This window comes from Suricata suricatta, chromosome 16 (genome assembly GCF_006229205.1).
Source record: "Suricata suricatta isolate VVHF042 chromosome 16, meerkat_22Aug2017_6uvM2_HiC, whole genome shotgun sequence".
In the NCBI taxonomy this organism is placed as follows: Eukaryota; Metazoa; Chordata; class Mammalia; order Carnivora; family Herpestidae; genus Suricata; species Suricata suricatta.
In genome coordinates, this window is record NC_043715.1 from 47095327 (window position 1) to 47113266 (window position 17940).

General features: G+C 60.5%; 1 protein-coding gene across 1 annotated transcript; it reads left to right on the plus strand.

Moving 5' to 3' along the window:
- Window positions 1-12676: 12676 nt before the first annotated feature.
- On the plus strand, window positions 12677-17766 carry ERFL (ETS repressor factor like). The gene is made up of 5 exons (XM_029924302.1): window positions 12677-12743; window positions 15351-15699; window positions 16044-16239; window positions 16364-16481; window positions 16848-17766. Exons 1-5 carry the CDS (start codon window positions 12677-12679, stop codon window positions 17294-17296), a joined length of 1179 nt encoding a protein of 392 aa, XP_029780162.1. The 3' UTR covers window positions 17297-17766.
- The last annotated feature ends 174 nt before the right edge of the window (window positions 17767-17940 follow it).

The window sequence follows — 17940 nt, forward strand, 5'->3', positions numbered from 1 at the left end:
GGGAGGGGGGAGGGGGAGAGGGCTGGAGGTGTGGAGGTGTGGAGGCACGGGATAGGGGCCGGGGACTCGGGGGCGGAGGAGTGCGTGAGAGCGCGAGAGGTGGGGGCCGGCAGAGACTGGGTCTATTCGGGAACTGGGGCTGACGGGCACACCTGAGTGGGGGTCTGGACATTCGGGGCTAGAATCCTGGGAGGTTTTAGAGGCTAGGACAAAGGGCTTGAAATTTGGGACCTGGGCCTTCAGAGCCAAGAGACTGGCTATTTGGGGTGGAGAGCTGACCGAGGCTGGAGTCAGTGTGGGCTGTGGACCTATGGGGCTGTGGTCAGTATGAAGGTTTAGCTGGGGGTGGGGCGGGGGGCGCTGGGAAGTCTGGATTTAGAGCTGGAGTTCAAGGCTGAGGGTCTGGCTATTTAGCTCTGGATATTTGGTGTGAGGGGGTCACAGGGCCTGTGAGAAGGACATTTGGGCCAGTAAAGGGGTCTGCACACTTTGGGGCTGGGAGCTCAGGTCTAGCCCTGACCTTCCAGGGGCTGCGTCCTTCTGGGGACAGGTGGCCAATATGCTGCATGCCTTTTCTGTCATTCCACAACTGTCCCAGGGCCATACTGTGCCACCTCTGCCATCTCCTTCCTGGCTGGGTCTCTCCTTACTGTGTCTCTGTCTCTTCCAGCATCTCTGAGTCCCCCTCTAACTCTCCAAGAATCTCTCTCTCTGTCTCTGACTCTTTATCTCTGTCTTTTGGAGCATCTCTCTCTTCCTCTTTGGGTCCAACTCTTGGACTACCTCAGAATCTCCATGCCTGTCTCTCTCTGGGTCTTTTTCAGCATCTCTCTGTCTCTGTCTTTTTCTATCTCTTGCTATCTCTCTGTCTCTGTCTCTCCCAGCATCTCTGTCTCTGTCTCCCCCTCGCTGGTTTCCGCTCAGATTAAGCCGGGGACCTAATTCCAGGCCCAGGATCGAATTTTCTGGCAACAAAGGGAAATAGCGAATCGATCGGTCGCTCCGGAGATTAAGAGACAAGCGGCGCGCGGATCTATCACGGCTAAACGGCCCCCCCGCCCGCTCCCCCTGCCCGGCCGGCCCGCCGAGGCCCAGACGCGCTCCGCATCGCCAAGCAGCCTCAGGAGCCCGGCTGCCCGGCAGGCCTGGCCAGCCTTGCTGAGCCCAGAGCTGACTGCCTGAGCGACCTGCGTGCCCTGCCCAGGGGGCCGAAGCCACGGGAGGGACCCCAGCGCCAGGACTGGCCCCTGGGGAGGGGAGGGGAGGAGAGGGAAGGGAGTGAAACCGAGGCAGCAAATCACCTTGAAGGCACACACCTGTGGCCTCAGGTAACACCTTTCACTCACACCTGTGTATCAACATACCTGTCACAGCGTGTCCCCTTCAGTCCCCCACATCTGGACCTCCAGGTAACGTTAGTCTCCTTCTGCCTGTCCCCTGCAGGTAGCCTGTCCTCTTCATCTGTCCCTGTAGGTATCACCTGTTTCCTCTCACCTCCTTCTACAGGTAACACGTGTCCCTTGAAACCTGCCCCAAAGATGCCCGTGATCTGTCGCGTAACACATGTCCTCTCTTACCTGCATCTCCAGGTAACACCTGTTCTCCAAAATCTGCCCTTTCCCTTTGAATCCCTGCCTCTGTCCTGTGCATGCCACATGTCCCTTTCCTACCTGCACCTGCATCCCCCCACCCCCACCCCTGTCCCCTGAAGCTCCAAACGCACTTATTAAACACGCTTATTTCTTACACATTCCTGTTCACTTCTATTCTCCACCAACAGTACCTGTTCACCATATCCCCTCCCTCCCCCCCCCACACAGTCCTTCAAACGTAAGCACTCACACGTGTATCCTCTCAACCTGCCCCCCACCTCTCCTGTCCCGCACTTGGCCCTTCCAATGCTAACTTCGTCTGCCCACCCTCATACCTGTCCTTCCAGAGTCCCTTCCCACACATGTGCCACCTTGAAAATACACCTGCTTTGCACCACGCTCTCTGCCTGCACCTAACGCCCTCACACTCCCGTCTCCCATCCTTTTACCCAAAGATCCCTGCTTCCCGCTATCTTTTCCACTAGTCGGTTCAGGTGACTCACCCCGGACAGCAGGTGCACCTACCCACCCGCACCTGTCTCCACACCTCGGCGCGGCTCGATTGCTCACGGATACCCCGTGTATCCTTCCTCGTGTCCTTCCCCTGCCATGATGTCTCCTAGGAGCCCTTGTCCTCTGAAAGTCACCCGTCTCCCCTCCACACCTGCTGCTCATGTTCTGTCTGGCTCCTCCCTGTCTCTCTGTCTCTGCTTCTCTTTGCTCCACACAGTAGTGCTCATACATACATAGGTTTGGGCAGGGAATCTGTCCTTGGCCTCGGGTGTCTACCTGGGGACCTGTTGCCCCATACCTGTCCCTCAGGCACTACCTACTTCTCTTCTTTGCCCATGTAAGTGATGTCCCATGTTTCCCACATCCCCCTTCCTGCACACGGTCACCCCAGGAACCCTCCGCACCTGCCCCTTCCTCACCTGTCGGCCAGAGCATCACCGGCTCCGGTATCCTGTCCACTCATGCCTGCAGCAAACACGTACTGAGGCTCCCACACCTGTCGCCTCCTTAATCTCTCTCTGCTTTTCATCTCTTCAGGTGGGTCTCTGCCATACCCCCGGCATCCCTAGCCTGTCCCCAAGGGGAACGCCTACTCCTGGCTACACTCTTGCCCCCCAGACGTGCACCAACTTCGAGTCCCCTTCTCTCCTTTTCTCTCACTGACATCCACGTAACTCTTGTCCCTTTATAACTTTTTCTTTTTATTATTTAAAAAATTTTTTAATTTATTTTTGAGAGACAGAGCACGAGTGGGGGAGGGGCAGAGGGAGAGGAAGACACAGAACCCGAAACAGGCTCCAGGCTCTGAGCTGTCAGCACAGAGCCCCACGCGGGGCTCAAACTCAGGAGCCTTGAGATCATGACCTGAGCCAAAGTCAGACGCTTTACCAACTGAGGTACCCAGGTGCCCTGCTTTTTCTTTAAAACAAAAACAAAACTTAAGCTCCACGCCCAATGTGGGACGTGAACCCAGAACCCTGAGATCAAGAGTCTTCTGCTGTGCTGACTGAGCCAGCCAGGCGCCCCCCACGCCCCTCACACCCCTCAGCCACCTTGTCTCAGCTGCACTGATCATGCAGCCTGTCACCCCCCCCCACACCTAACCTTCACACCTGTCCCCAGCCTGCCCCCTCCTGAAATACCTGTCCCTTTTGTAGAACATGTCACCAGCCATCTGTCTGCTCAGGGGCCATCTTCTTTGCAGAACTGAGTAACACCTGTAGCATTTGCTGAACCCGCATGACACCGTTCCCAGCCATCCCCCACCTGGCTCTGCATCAGTTCGGGGTGCGTGGGAAACACATGTAGCAGCTTCTGGAGCAGCTTCTGGAACGCCGCTCCAGGCCTCATCCCAGAGATTCTGGTGCAGCAGGTCTGGGACGGAGCCCAAGACTGCATTTCTTTCTTTCTTTTTTTAATGTTTATTTAGTTTTGAGAGGCAGAGAGAGACCGAGCACAAGCAGGGGAGGCTCAGAGAGAGAGAGACACACAGAATCCCAAGCAGGCTCCAGGCTCCAAGTTGTCAGCACAGAGCCCAACGTGGGGCTCGAACCCACAGACTGTGAGATAATGACCTGAGCTGAAGTCAGACGCAGCTGACTGAGCCCCCCAGGCGCCCCCTGAGACTGCATTTCTACCAAGCCCCAGGTGCTGCTGGTCCACAGACCCCTCCTTGAGTAGCACCTACCTACTCGGAACATGTTCCCAGCTACTGCCAGGTTTTTTTGTGGTATTTTTTTTTTTTTTTTAGATTTAAAATAATCTCTTCACCCAACATGGGGCTCGAACTTACAACCCCGAGCCCGAGAGCTGCACGCTCTACTGACTGAGCCAGCCAGGCACCCCATCCAGCTACTGCTTATTCAGCCTGCCTCGGTGATGGGCAGTTCTTCCTGACCACAGTCTCCTTTCCTCCTCCCAAGGCCCCTGTGAGACAGCTACTTCCTCTTATCCCATTTACAGAGAAGGAAACTGAGCCCAGAGAAATGGGGTGATTTCTTTGAGGTCATCGGACTTCAGTCATCCAGGTGTCCTTACCTCCCACACCTGCCTTCAGGTGACCTCCTTCCTCACAGATGCACCTGTCCACCCTGTCACTTCTGCCACACTTGTTTCTCCAGGACCCACCAGCCCCCCTGCTTCGCAGCCTCATGGTCTCCCTCCAGCCTTGCCCCCCGGGACATGCCCCACCTCCCTGCTTGTACACCTGTCTCTTGGACACCCGCTCTCCGGGCCAAGCTTGTCATCCGCGTCCTCACTCTCACCCACCCTCTAAGCTGCCTGGAGCCAACCTGGCTCCTCCCAACACGCTCCTGTCTGCTCAGACACCCCTTGCCCCAAGGAACTACCCGTCTCTACGCAGCCTGCTCCCCCAGCCTGACTGCTCTCTGCCCACCCTACCTTTGTTTGCTTCCTCTATCCCATTTTTGCCTCCAAGTCTGAGTCTCTCTCTCTCTCTTCCTCCCTCCCTGTCTCTCTCTTGCTCCCTTCCTGTCTCTTTGTTTGCTGTGTTTCTCCACCTCTGTCTCTCTCCTAGTATCTGTATCTTTCCTTATCTCTTTATAGTGTCTGATCCTTTTTCTCCGTGTCCTGGACTCTCTGTCTTTTTCTCATTCTCAGTCTCTTCCCTCCTCCTCTTTCCCTGTCCCTTGTTCTCGCCTCAGACAGTACAGGTTTTGGGGGGCTTGAGTCATGCTGACCCACATTTGAATCCAGGCCTCACCGCTCAACCTTGTAGGACTTTGCCAAGTTGCTTTCCCTCTCTGAGCCTCAGTTTCCACACCTGTGAAATGGGCATCATGGCAGTTGCTACCTCCCAGGTCGTGTGGTAAGGATGGGGTGGTGAGGGCCCGGGGCCAGATAGGGGCTCATCTTCCCTCCATGGCTCCCTCTCTGTTCCCATCTCTTCCCAAGGCTGTGGCCCCACCTGGCTGTCAGTGGGAGTATGTGTGGCGGGGGGAATGGAAAGAGAGATGGGCAGAGGCGTCCGGGCCAGGGCTTGGGCATGGGACCTGGTGTGGGGCTGGGGACAGGGATCGATCCGCCTTGGCGGCAGTGCGCGGGCCAGGATTGCATCTTGTCACAATAATTTATTGCTCTCATCCCGTCTGATCGATGGAGCTGAATTAGCACCATGCGATGCCCCTGGAGCCCCTAGCCTCCTCCAGCCTGGCTGGACCCCGGCCCTTCTCTGGTCTCTTGTGGGACCCCCGGCAGCCCAGGCACCCAGCTCCCACTGGCCGGGGCCCTGGCCCTGGCCCCAGGCTCTGGGGCCCTGTCCCCTGATTCCTGTTTCCCTGTCCCCCTACCTGTCTCTTCCCTTTTTGCCTCTATGTTTGCCTTCCCGGGTCTTTGACCCCATTTATCTGTTCCTCATTTTCTCTGACCCTCAGTCACTCCTCCCCATTTTTGTTCCTCTGTTTCCCTGTCCCCCTCTATTCCTGCGTCTCAGTCCCCCAGCAGTTCCCCTGCTCCATCCCTGTGCCATCCCTCAGTCTTCCCGTCCCCCCATCTGTGTGCCTCTGGCCCCATGCCTCACTCTACCACCTTCATCTCTGCCCCTTGGTCTCTGGCTTTCCGTCCCTTTGACTCACTGCCTGTCCCTCTGTTTGCTTCTTTTAACCTGAATTTCATTTGAACCCCATTTCCTGAGCACATACTTGATGCCAAGCCCCATGAACAGGACATGCAGCACCCCCGCCCCTGCCCTTTGGCCATCACAGTCGCGGTGGGGGGGGGGGCTCTCTTGGACTTTGGCCGCTGGGATTCGCTGGCCACACTTGCCTTCAGCTTTCTGTCCCTCACTCCTCCAGCACCTCAGATCACAGTCCTGCCCCTGCACATCTGTCACGGTCCCTGATACAAGGCAGTTGGGGTGGGGCCTGGGGTGTGGGGATGACACAGGGGAGGGAGCTGGGGCTGAGGAGCCTGGGAACGAGGTGGGGGTTCAGGAAGAGGCGGGAGGTGGGACCTGGCCAGGTGGAGGGGAGGAGGAGGGGCAGGGTGGGTGTGGGACTTGGGGTGGTAGGCAGGAGCTGGGTCAGCCTCCTGGGGCACTGACCCCCGAAGGACTGCAGTGGGGCATTGTGCTGGCCGTGAACCCACACTAGTGCCTCCCCCTCGCTCCCGCCGCCTCCGCCCCTGCCTTCCTTGCCCACTCCTTTCCCTCTGCCCTAATCCCTCAATTTTCCGCATCTCTGCCCCTCCTCTCCTTCCTCCCTAACGGGGTCCCTCCTTGGAACAGCTCTCTTCCCGACCTCTGGCTCCCTAATTCACTTTGTCCGAGCGGCTCTGACTCACTCGGTTTCTGTCCTGCCCCCGTCCTGCCCCTTTCAGGATCTTGCTCTTTCCCCATCTTTGCAGGACTCTGATCTCCCACCTTTTCTCCGTGTCTCTCCCGTCTGTCCCCATCTATCTCCCGGTAGGTGTTGCTTTCTGCTGGTCTCTCTGGCCCCCACCCTCCCTCTCTGGGTGTCTCTCCTTCTCCCTGTTTCTCCCCCCCCCCCCCTCCTAGTGCTTTCTCCATCTCTTGGGGTCTCTGAAGGGAAAGGCAGAGCAGGGAAGCAGCCTGAGCTCTGGGTCCACATCCGTGGTGGCGCCTCCCGCCCTCCCTCTCCCCTCCCCTCCCCCAGTGCTGTTTGGTAGGCGGGGTGCGTGGCACTGCGGCTCCCACCTCCCCAGGGACGCTCTCCCCCCTCCACCCCCCACTGACACGGTTCCGCGAGCTGGCCACAGCCCCAGGGATGTTCATGCAGAGACTGGGACTCAGGGAGCGAGAGAGACGGAGACCAAGAGACCCAGAGACGAGAGCTAGAGGGAGAGACAGGGAGAGAAGGGTGGGTGTGAGGTCTCCATTGCTGCCCTGGCTTGATGCCCCTCACCTTCTCCAAATGGGTGCCTCAGACACACCGCCTCCGGGCTGGGAGGCTGGTGCCTGGTCTGTCTGCCAGTCCGTCCTTCTGTCTTGCACAGCGCAGCCTCAGCCAGAGCTGCCAGTGTGTGTGCCCGCGTGTGTGCATGCATGTGCACACACGCAAGCTACTGCAGCTGTGTGTGACACTGCGGGGGGGGCTTGACTGTCCTTTCACGTGGCTGTGACTTGTGTTGCAGTACATGCAGACATGACCTGTGGAGATGTGTGTGTCCTGGGGCACAGGTGCGCGAGCACGAGACTGTGGGGCCAGGAAAAGCCGTGCGAGCCGTGTCTGTGAGCCCGTGCGTGACTTGTGTGTGACGCTCGGCTGCGAGCATCTGGTGTGACCGTCCACCACCCTGGAGTTGTGCCGTGCCAGGACTCTCCAAGTCGGCTGGCGTGTCTGAGTGACCGGGACAGCCCACGCCTCTGGAGGCGAGGAGACGAGAAGGCTCAGTCCAGGGGAGGCATGGTGGAGGGGCGAGTGGGTGCCACCCCAGGGGCCAGGCCAGCGAGGGTGGGCGTGAGCGACACAGTGAAGAGCAGCTGTGGGCTCTGGTCACAACCCCCCACCCCGCCCAACCTGTGCTTTGTCCAAACCGGTCGTGTGAGCCTGTGTAGCAGTACGTTTTGTGTTCAGGAGCTGCCATTGTGCCTCTGAGCCCGCGGGCTCGTGTCTGAGTCTGGGACCAGAGGTGAACCGGTCCTGCGTGTGCCCTGAGGAGTGCTGAGGGCTCCACGCACTTGGGTGGTGCGCGTGTGCCCTGCTCGTGCGAGCCGGTGCCCCAGCCCGCGTGAGGCGGTGTCTGTGATGCGCGGGCACCGACGTGCGTGGTGCTGCTGTGCGTGTTCTGTGTATTCTGTGGGTCTCCGTGTCATGGGGGCCTGCCTGCTTCCCTCCCTGTGTTTTGTGTACCCGTGTGGGGACGAGCTGGCTCTCAAATGAGGCAGCCTGTTGTGGGGATGACACGTGTGGCCTTGAGAGAAGTAGTGAGCTCCGTGTATGTGTGTGTGTGGGCGCGTGTGTGGGCGCGTGCTTATGTACCTACACAGGCACGCACACCCCCCCAGCACAGAGACACCCCCCCAGGGTCAGGCTGGACCAATTTGGTTGATGCAGGCAGGGGTGGGAGTGGGGGTGACCTTGGCGGTTGAGAGGGGCAACAGGAAAGCCCCTGTCACCTTGCTGACCCAGTCCTCCCCAGGACAGCCCCAGAGGTCCCCTTGGTGCCTGCAGCGAGACCGCCCTTCGGCCTGTGTGCACACGGATGTGGACAGGTGCGTGCGTGAGCATGTGCACACGGGGTGTGCGATGGGCTGGGTGCAGCCCGACGGGACAGGGGTGCGGCGTGCGAAGCGTGCCTGGAGAGGCTGTGCAAGAGTGTCGTGTGTCTGCTGTGTGCACAGATGTGTCCTGCGTGGGCGTGTGGCGCAGGGAGGGGGGTCTCCAGGGTGGGTGCAGGGTCCAGTCAGGGTGTGTATGTGTGTGCGGGTCCAGGCGTGATGTGCGTGCCTGTTGGTGTGCGCGCGCGTGTGGGGGCAGCAGCAGGAGAAGGGTCTTGGGCCGCGTCTCTCCTCTTTAGACAGAGCCCCGGAGAAGATATGAAATTTAAAAAAAAAATCAATTTTCATTCCACTTGTGCAGATTGTGTTAAGGGGAGGGGTGCTGGGTGAGGGATGAAGGGGCTGTGGGGGGGGGTAAGGCCCGAGGCGGCTCCCGAGGCGGCCGGAGCAGCTTAGAGAAATCAAAACAACTGGTTAAACCCCAGCCCAGGGGGCCAGGGAGGGTGAGGAGACAAGAGGTGAAGAGACATGTGGAGAGACAGAGACGCCCGAGACAGAGAGACAGAGACGCCCCGAGACAGAGACAAGACACCCAGACCCTCAGAGACAGAGATACTTGATCTAGAGGCAGACAGATGGAATGACAGAGGGCTCTGTGAGAGACCCCACCAGCCCCTGGGCCCGAAGGAGGCTGGGGACCCGTCTCTAGAGAGACGGCGGCAGACGTAGGCCTGAGCCAAGGCCCCGTTTCTACACGCAGACACGCACTGGAGAAGTGCAGACGGGCAGTGGACAGACGGCTGGACAGACGGCAGCTTTACTTCTGAGTGCCCACCTTACCCCGACACGGCCTGTCACCCAGCTGGCCTTTGGGTGCGAGTGTGTGGCTGCGTGAGCTGGACGCGTGTGCGCATGTTCCACGCGTGCATCTGTCACCGTGTGCGTGTGGGAGCACGTGTGCACCCGGGTCTCTGGTGCTTGTCTGAGAGACTGTGTGCTTCCGTGGCCCTCGTGTGTGACTGGCGTGGCCGTGCCGGTGTGTGCGGCCACGTGAGTGTGGTACCGGGTCCCTGTGCGCGTCTGGACGTCTGCGTCTGTGAGCCTCAGTGCATCACTAGGCGTTTGTGTCCGTGTGTGTCTGTCCACAATTGTGTCTTTGTTTCTGTGTGCAGTTAAGTTGGCGTGTGTATCTCTAGACAGCTGTGTGTTTCTCTGTGAATCTCTGTGACCATCATGATGTGTGTGTGTGCGTGTGACAGTCATGGGCTGTATGACTATTCTGGCCTGCGCATCTGTTGTGTGTGACAGGGGTGCCGTGTGTGTCTGTGTGGAGTGTGGTGTTACAGTCTTGGTGCATAGGATTCTCCTGACGTGTGCCTCACATGTGGGTGTGTTGTGTGTGGCAGCGGCGTATGTCATGGGCTTGACAGTGCGTCTGTGTCATGTGTGATGTGTGTGAAGGTGTGGTGTGTGTGCCCGGGCTGGGTTGTGGGTCTGTGTGACTGCTTGGTGAGGGGAGGAGGGAGGCAACGTCTTGCCTGTGCAGCCCCTCTCCACACTGCTGCACGCACACACACACACACGTTCAGTGTCCTGCTGCAGGCGGTGGAGATGGGGGGCGGGGGGTGGAGGAAGCAAAATAAAATTAAAAATTAAAGCTTGCCCTGAGTCCCCATCCGCACGGCGCGGACCAGCGGGGCGGGGTGGGGGGGGGATTGCAGCAGCTCCCCCTCCACAGCTACCAGATCTGGGGCCGTCTGTCCATCTGTCCAGCGTCCTAAGCGGGCCCCTGCCTGGCCCTGCAGCCCCAGCCCCGCAGGCCCACTCCTTCCACCGGTCGATCAGCGATCAATGGGGCCAGGGGGGCGCCAGGGGCAGGGCGAGATCAAAGGGACCCCAAGAGACGGACACTGGGACGGAAACAGAGACGCAGAGACAGAGATGGAGATAGAGACAGAGATGGAGAGACAAGGATGTGGGGAGGAGAGACATGGAGACTCAGAGACATAAAAGAGCTGTGCGGAGACAAGGAGACTGGGGACCCAGAGAGAGACATGGGGACCCTGGGACTGTGGTGCTGTGGACCCTGACAGTCAGGGCAGGGACCCAGTCCCTGTGGGCCCGACCAGACAGAGACAGGGATAGAGAAGGGGCAGGCAGAGATGGCGAGATGGCAGAGACGTGTGAGAGATGCGGGGGGGAGCGTGGGAGCAGGGCCCGGAGCGCCGATCCCACGGCTCCTCGTTATAACGTGTCCGGAGGAGGCGGCGGGGAGTTGAAAGCGTCGGGAAGAGAAATCAAAACCAACACGGAAATGAGAGGGGCCAATGGGGGTGGGGGTGGGGGCGGGGGCGGAGGCAGGAGGGAGGGGGACCCAGAGAGGCAGAGCGAGTGGGAGGTGGGAGAGAGGTGGCCGGCGAGGTGCGGAGCCAGGAGGGAGATGGGGAGACTGAGGCGGGACGGGCTGGGGCCCCCCCCAGCAGGGGTGGTGGCACAGCTGGGGAGGGAGGAGAGCCAGCAGAAGGGATGGGAGGGGATGGGGTGCAGGGAAGCCAGAGATCAGAGAGGCCAGAGGGAGGTGAGAGGGGACAGGGGTTGGGGAGAGTGGGTGGGGGAGGGTGGGAGCAGACCCCTGGGTTGAGGAAGACAAGGAAAGAGAGAAGAGAGAAGAAAAACGGAGAAGAGAGGGGGGGGGCGGCGGACAGAGAAGGGGAGAGAGAGGAGTGCGGAGAGAGAGAGGGAGGGACAGGGAGGGAGAGCAACAGAGAAAGTTGGGGAGATTGGACGGGAGACAGGGGACACGGGTGTGGGGGCAGGGTGGCCGCAGGCAGGGGGGACCCTGAGGAGACAGGTGAGGCGGCAGGGGGCCTGAGTGCCAGAGAGGACTCTGTGTGGGAGAGACGCCGTGGACACTGGATGGTGGAGGGCCGCCTGGGTGCCCGTGGGGACCCGCAGGTCTGGAGGGAATGGGCCATTTGCCAACTCCTGTCTGCTGTCCAGGGGGTGAGGTGGGGCTTATGGGGAACAGAGCGGCTGTGCGGGGTCTTTGGGGAGAGCAGCGTGTGAGAGGAACACGCGATGGGGGTGGGGTGTCGGGGGGGGTGTCTGAACGAGGAGGTCTGAGAAAAGTGCTCTGTCTGAAAGGTGAGGTCTCAAAGGGTGGAGGGGCGTGGGGCCGGGAAGTGTCTGCAGGGGAGGGTGTGATTGAGGGGCGGGGGTCTGACAGGGACAGATGTCTCAGGGTACAGGGCATGTGAGTGGGGGGTGTCTGAGGGGGGAGGCTGTCAGAAGGGTAGAGGTGCTGAGGGACGGGTGAGGAAGGGATGCAGCGTCTCAGGGAGCGGGGGTATTTGAGGAGAGGGGTATCTGAAGTAGAGATCTGAGAGAGAGGACCTGAGAGGGAAGGCGTGTTCAGGGAGGAAGGGGTGTCTGAAAGAGGAGGCATATTCAAGGGGGAAAATATGTCTGAGGGAGGAGGCAGATCTACAGGGGCACTGGTGCCTGAGGTGGGGAGGCATATCCAAGGAGAGGGTGGTGCCGAGGGCGCTGTTTGGGAGACGCAGGTCTAAGGGGGAAGGAGTATCTAAGGGGTTGTCTTGTTGAGGGGAGGCATATCCAAGGAAGAAGGGTGTCAGGGGGCTGTGGGGTGAGGGGAGGCAGAGTTAAGGGGAAGGGGGTGTCTGAGGGGGCTATGGGTGAGGGGGAAGCCAGATCTATGGGGAAGGCATGTCTGGGGGTCTGTGGGGCGAGGGGAGGCAGATCTAAGGGGAAGGGGGTGTCTGAGGGAGCTGTCCAGGTTGGAGGAGGCAGGTGCAAGTGGTAGGGGGTCTGAGGTCAGGGAGGAGCATCCGTGGGATCCCTCCTGCAGGGTGCTGGGGTCTGCTCTGCGGGGGGCGGGGGTTGGGCCCCTTCTGGCCCTCTCTGCCCCGGCAGATGAAAGCTGGGGGGCTGCTTGGGAGCTAGACGAGCCAGCCCGGGGGCCCGCTGGGCGGGCCACGGGGTAGGGGCGAGGTTCAGAGCGAGACAAATCTGGGGCGGCCAGATAGAGACGCTGACAGGGATGAGAGGTCAGGCGCAAGCCGGGGCTGGAGAGGCGGCAGCAAAGCTGGGGCGGGTGGCGAGCCAGCGAGCCAGCGAGTGTCAGTGAGCAGCGGGGAGAGAGGCTGGGGCCACGTGGTAGCGACTGAGGCACAGAGTGAGGACGCGGCTGCGGGGGGAGAGGCTGGGAGGCAGGGTCGGCAGGACATGGGTGGAGAGGGTGGTGGGTTGCAGGCCGGGTGGGCCTGGGCAGAGTGCCCGCCCCACTGACCCCTGTCTGTCTCTCCTGCCTGTCCCTGCCTGTCTGTCCCGGCCTCTCTGCAGGGCTGGCTCCACCATGGACTGTAGCTGCGTCTCCGACCTTCTCTTCGCCCCGCCCGCCCTGCCGGCTCTCTGGACCCCCGGTAACTGGCCCGGACCTCCCGCCCCTCCCAGCCAGCTGGCTCCTCCTTTCTGCACCTCTTCCTGTCCTCCCTCTTCTGTCCGGGTCTGTCACAGTCTCCTGAATGCCACCCCCTAATGAAAAACTTGGCTAAAAACTTCACAGCCAGCTGTCTCGGCCACCTCCTGCTGGGACTTGAGGGTCTTTGGAGGGTCGGGGAGGTATCAGGGTCTGAAAGGGACAGGATCCTGTGACCAAGGTCCTGGGGTCTCAGCCTGCTCTCAGCCAGGGCCTGTGGGCAGAGAGGCAAGGATACTGGAGACACACAGGCAGTAATGGAGCAGGGGGGGGGACCAGAGGGGGCACCTGGCCAGGTGCAGGTGGACAAACGGACAGGGACTGCCTGGCCAAGGGGACACGGAGAATGGTCCAGCCAGCTGGAGCCCTGGGACAGAGGACGGCCTGCTTAGAAGTGGACACTCAAAGCTGGGGATGTGGACAGTAAGACCGGCTTGGACGCCGGGGCTGGGGCCCCACAGATGGGGAGTGCGTGCATGCGTGTGTGTGTGTGTGTGTGTGTGTGTGTGTGTGTGCGCGCGTGTGTACACTAGGACGCTGTGCCTGCTTATTTGGGGGCTCAGAGTGTGTCTTTGCATCACATGTCTGCTTCTGGAAGAAGGAGTTATACTGGGAGAGTAGGTGTGCAACATCTACCTTTGTGTGAGCCGGCTAGCCTGTTTGTGCGCGTGCACACGCATGCATGAGGCTACCTCAGTGTCTCTGGGCTGGTGGCCGTGTTTCTTTGGGACATGGAGCAGAGTGTGCCTGCATTTTAGGACCAGGGATGTCTGTGGGCTTGCCAAGTACGTACCTGCCTTGGGGGGTGAAGAGCTTTTGACTATTATTTCCCAGTGTGCATCACGGTCCAGAAAGGATGTCTTGGTGCACTTCGGGCTGCCCGGGTGGATGCGCCCCAGGCTTCTGTGTTGATGTGTGTGTGGGTGAGGGGGTCTTGCATCTGTCTGTGGTGTCCCTGAGTGTGACTGAACCTGGGAGGCTGTCACTGTGTGTCTGCGCGCTGAAGTTGCAGGTCCTCTCTAGTTGTGTGTGTGGGTCCCAGCAGGTATGATCTGTTTCAGGAGACGTATCCAAGGGCAGGTGGTGGTTCCGGATTGGGTTGTGCATCTGCAGGTGCATGGCCAGTTGTGCGCTGTCCCCTTGGGGATCGTGTGTGTGTGTGGCGGGTGTGGAATGGGCCAGAGCTCACGAGCAGATCAAGCCCTGTCATCTGAGGTAAGAAAGACCCAAAATGGGGAATTCTCCCTTCAGGGAGGAAACCGCCTGGCCTTTAGCACCCACTTACACACACCAGGCAGCCTGGATGAGACCCTGATCCTCCTTGCCTCCTTCGGCTGGAATTCTATTAAGCCAGAGGGGGCAAGGACCCTCCCTGGGGCCACACAGCAAGTAGGTATGTGGCAGGTCTCCTAGCTGAGCATTGTTTTCCGCCCCAACCTTGGTTCTTTATAGGCTAATCCTGTCTTTTATTCTCATGCCTGCGCCTGGGGTCTGGGGGGTGGACAGAGGATGTAGCCCAGGATTGAGCACAGAAGCCGGCCCAGGGCTTCTGGATGGGAGGGGAGCTTTAGGGATGGGTAAGACCCTCCCCTTTCCATCCAGCTTTATTTGGCCCATTTGACCAGGGAGCAGGACCCTCGTGTGTGTGAAGCGTGTGTTACAAGCGCAGGGGCCTGTGTGCCGTGGGGCCAGGAGGCTGTTCTGCAGGCATGGTCTCAGCCAGTGCACCTGTCAGGTGACACGCGTGTCTCGGTGCTGCACTCACCGGTTCTACCACAGTGTGTTATTTCGGCCTCTGGGGTCCTGTGCATCTGTCAAGGCTGTTAATCCCGGTTCCAGGGGCCTGAGACCTAGGGTTGTATGTTGGGACAGATGTCCGATGCTGGGTATCTGGTGTGCCTGCCGTGGTGGCACGTTGTGGGTGAGGTGCCCCAGCAGGAGTGCAGCCCTCGGGGGCATCTGTGTCCCACGGTGTAGCTGGGCAGTCCTGGAGTGTGAGGGGCCATCTGTGTGAATGTGAGCTGTGGGTATACACTCATGCACACTGCTCTCAGACCGACAGCCAGATGGAGGAGGGGACGTGGGATGTTAGAGAGGCATAAATACATGGACCGGGGCAAAGACACTCATGCACATGGGCCTGGCCACGCCAGGGCGGGGTCAGCGGAGGGCTCTGGGGAGAGATGGAACAGGGGGCAAGGGTCAGGGGTGTTCCAGAAAGCAGGAGACAGGGGCTTCCCAGGGCAGAACTGGAGGGGGCAGAGGGAGGGCTGTCCACGTGTCAGGGATGCTCTTCCCTGTAAGCTGCCCCTTCCATTTCCTCCTCATGGTCAAGGCTGTGGGAAACTGATCCCTCCCACCCCCACCCCAGGGTGCTGAACCTGGCAAATTTGTGCCAAGGTTGAGGCTGATGCTGGAGGTGCTACCCCAAGTTATTGCCCCTACTATTTGGCCAGATTGGGGACTGGACACCAGCTGGGGTACAGAGAATAGGAATTGTGTCCCTAAAGACATCAAGGGCCGGGGGCGGGGGTCGCTAGCTGTTCATCAGAGGCTGGGAGTCAGGGGAAGACCAGGCGCTTCTTGGTCCCTGAGTCCAAGCAGGACTTGGAGCGCTGGACTTGGCGTCTTGACCCGGGGCCACTCCCCTGCCTCCCGTCCCCAGGGTTTGCCTTCCCAGATTGGGCCTACAAGCCGGAGTCGTCCCCTGGCTCCAGGCAGATCCAGCTGTGGCACTTTATCCTGGAGCTGCTGCAGAAGGAGGAGTACCAGGGTGTCATCGCCTGGCAGGGGGACTACGGCGAATTCGTCATCAAGGACCCCGATGAGGTGGCTCGGCTCTGGGGCATCCGCAAGTGCAAGCCCCACATGAATTATGACAAGCTGAGCCGGGCCCTGCGGTGAGGAGGGGTGGGGGAGGCTGCCTGGCACCTTGCCCCTTCCCTGTCCCTCTGGACCCCCACCCCCTGGGGGCTTGCCCTCTGTCTCCTAGGGCAGAATCCCTCGGATCCCACTGCAAGGGATCTGCATGCAGTCAGTACTGGGATTACTTGTGAATGGACAAGAAGCAAAGAGGAAGGCCAGAAGCCAGGGTCCCAGCCCGCCTCACCCTTTCCTTGCCTTGTGACCTTGCTTTAACGGACTTCTGTGAGCCTCAGCTCCCCCAAGCTGTCGTGCTCTGTGCCTGGCACAGAACATGAGTTAGGGGCCCCTGCCCAGCCGCCCCTCATGCTTCTCCCTACAGCTACTACTATAACAAGCGGATTCTCCATAAGACCAAAGGGAAGAGGTTCACCTACAAGTTCAACTTCAGCAAAGTCGTGCTTGTCAACTACCCACTGTTGGATGTGGCAGCAGCCACCACGGGCTCCCCACTCTTGCTGACCCCAGGTCCCTTTGGGGGGACCCCTGGGCCCGATGCTCCTCCCCTTACCCCTGAGGTGAGTCAGGGACACTGATGTCCCAGAAGTAGGCATCTGGTGCCCCCTCCCCAGCCATCAACCCTGGGGACAGGGCAGCCAATCTGAGCAGTGCTGCCTCCTCCCTCCCCTCCCCCCGCCCCAGACCCTGCAGACCCTGTTCTCTGCCCCTCGCCTGGGAGAGCCAGGGGCCCGGGCGCCCCTGTTCACCCCTGAGACAGACAAACTGCGTCTGGACAGCCCTTTCCCGTTCCTGGGCTCTGGTAAGGGCCTGCGGGTGCTGGTGCCCGCTATGGGGTAGGGGGCATGCTGCATGTGTTTGAGGGGACAGGATGGGCAAAGATGGGGAGAGAGAGGATGCAGGAAGGAGGCCTGGGGTGAGGTTGTATGCGCACATGTGTTTTAAAAGCCATAGGAGGATTCATGGAGAGGCAGGGAGGGAAACTAGAGAGGGGAGAGCCAGGGAGGCGGCCTTTCAAGGCGCCAAAGGAATGGGGAGATCAGGGGAGAGCTGGGGGCAACCACAGGGCAGAGGGCGGGCAGATGCTGCATGGGAGTGAGGGAGGGAACCAGGGGGAACACCCAGGGAGGTGTGCCTGGCCTGACCCTCCGTCCCCTGTACTCACCAGGTGCCACTGGCTATTCCAAGCCCCCTGGCCTGCTGGGTCCTTATGGCCGCGCCTTCCCCGAGTACCCCTGGAACTTTAACCCGTACCTCACTGGCCCCTTCCCCAAGCTGCCCCCCTCTCTCTACCCCCCGCACTTCTACCCCAACCCTCTGGCCAGTTCCCTGGGCCACCTGCCCTCAGCAGGGGCCGGGGGAGGCCCCACGGCTTCACCCCTGCTGGCTGCGACAGGGGAGGGCCTGGGCCCTGAGCGCCCCTCAGGCCTGGCAACAGCCCCTCGCCTGGCACTGCCTGGAGCTGGGGGGCCGGAGGCTGCGCTCGGCGGGAAGGAGGACAGCGACTCAGAGCTGGAGATCACCGACGTCAGCGGCTGCAGCTCTGACAGCGAGGGTGACGAGGGCCTCCCTGTGCCCCCCAAGGCCAAGGCGAGCAAAGAGGGGCTCAGCAGCTGAACCACTGTGGGGTAAAGGATTCTGCCAGGGCAGGGCTTGGGGGGGGGCAGCCTCTGCCGTGGTCCAGTCTGCCCCCCATGTCCCGCCCAAGGCGAAGGACCTGCCCTTGGCCCCTCCCAGGACTGGGCACGGGGTGACCCACCTTCTTCCCGAACCCAGGGTTAGGGTCTCCCCTTCCCCCATCAGAGGGGGAGGGAACACACTGGTGCCCAGCCTCCTTCCCAGGCTCCAGTTTGAGGGGGGTCCCTGCCTGGCCCCACTCCCAAAGTGCAATATGGCGCCCAGCCTATCCTGCCCACCCACCCCTGTGCTGTGACCTGCGTGTTTGTTTGGCCATGTCTGCCCTTGTGCTGGCCCCAGTCCTGACCCCTTCCCCACATAGGCCCCCTGGGGACAGGGAGCTCAGAGCAATAACCCCGCCCCCAGCCCCTGCCCAGGAGGGCCCCCTTCCCACGATCCCCAACAGCCACCTCCAGAGAGTTTACTACAAAAATAAAAGAACAGAAAGGAGTGTGAGATGTGGGGGAACCCAGTGTCATGGGTGACCGTGGGGGCTCAGGGTGTGGGAGGGGGTGGCCTTGGGAGTCTCTGGTAAAGCACAGGAATTAATGAACTGGGGAAAGGAAGGTGATGCCGGAGGGTCC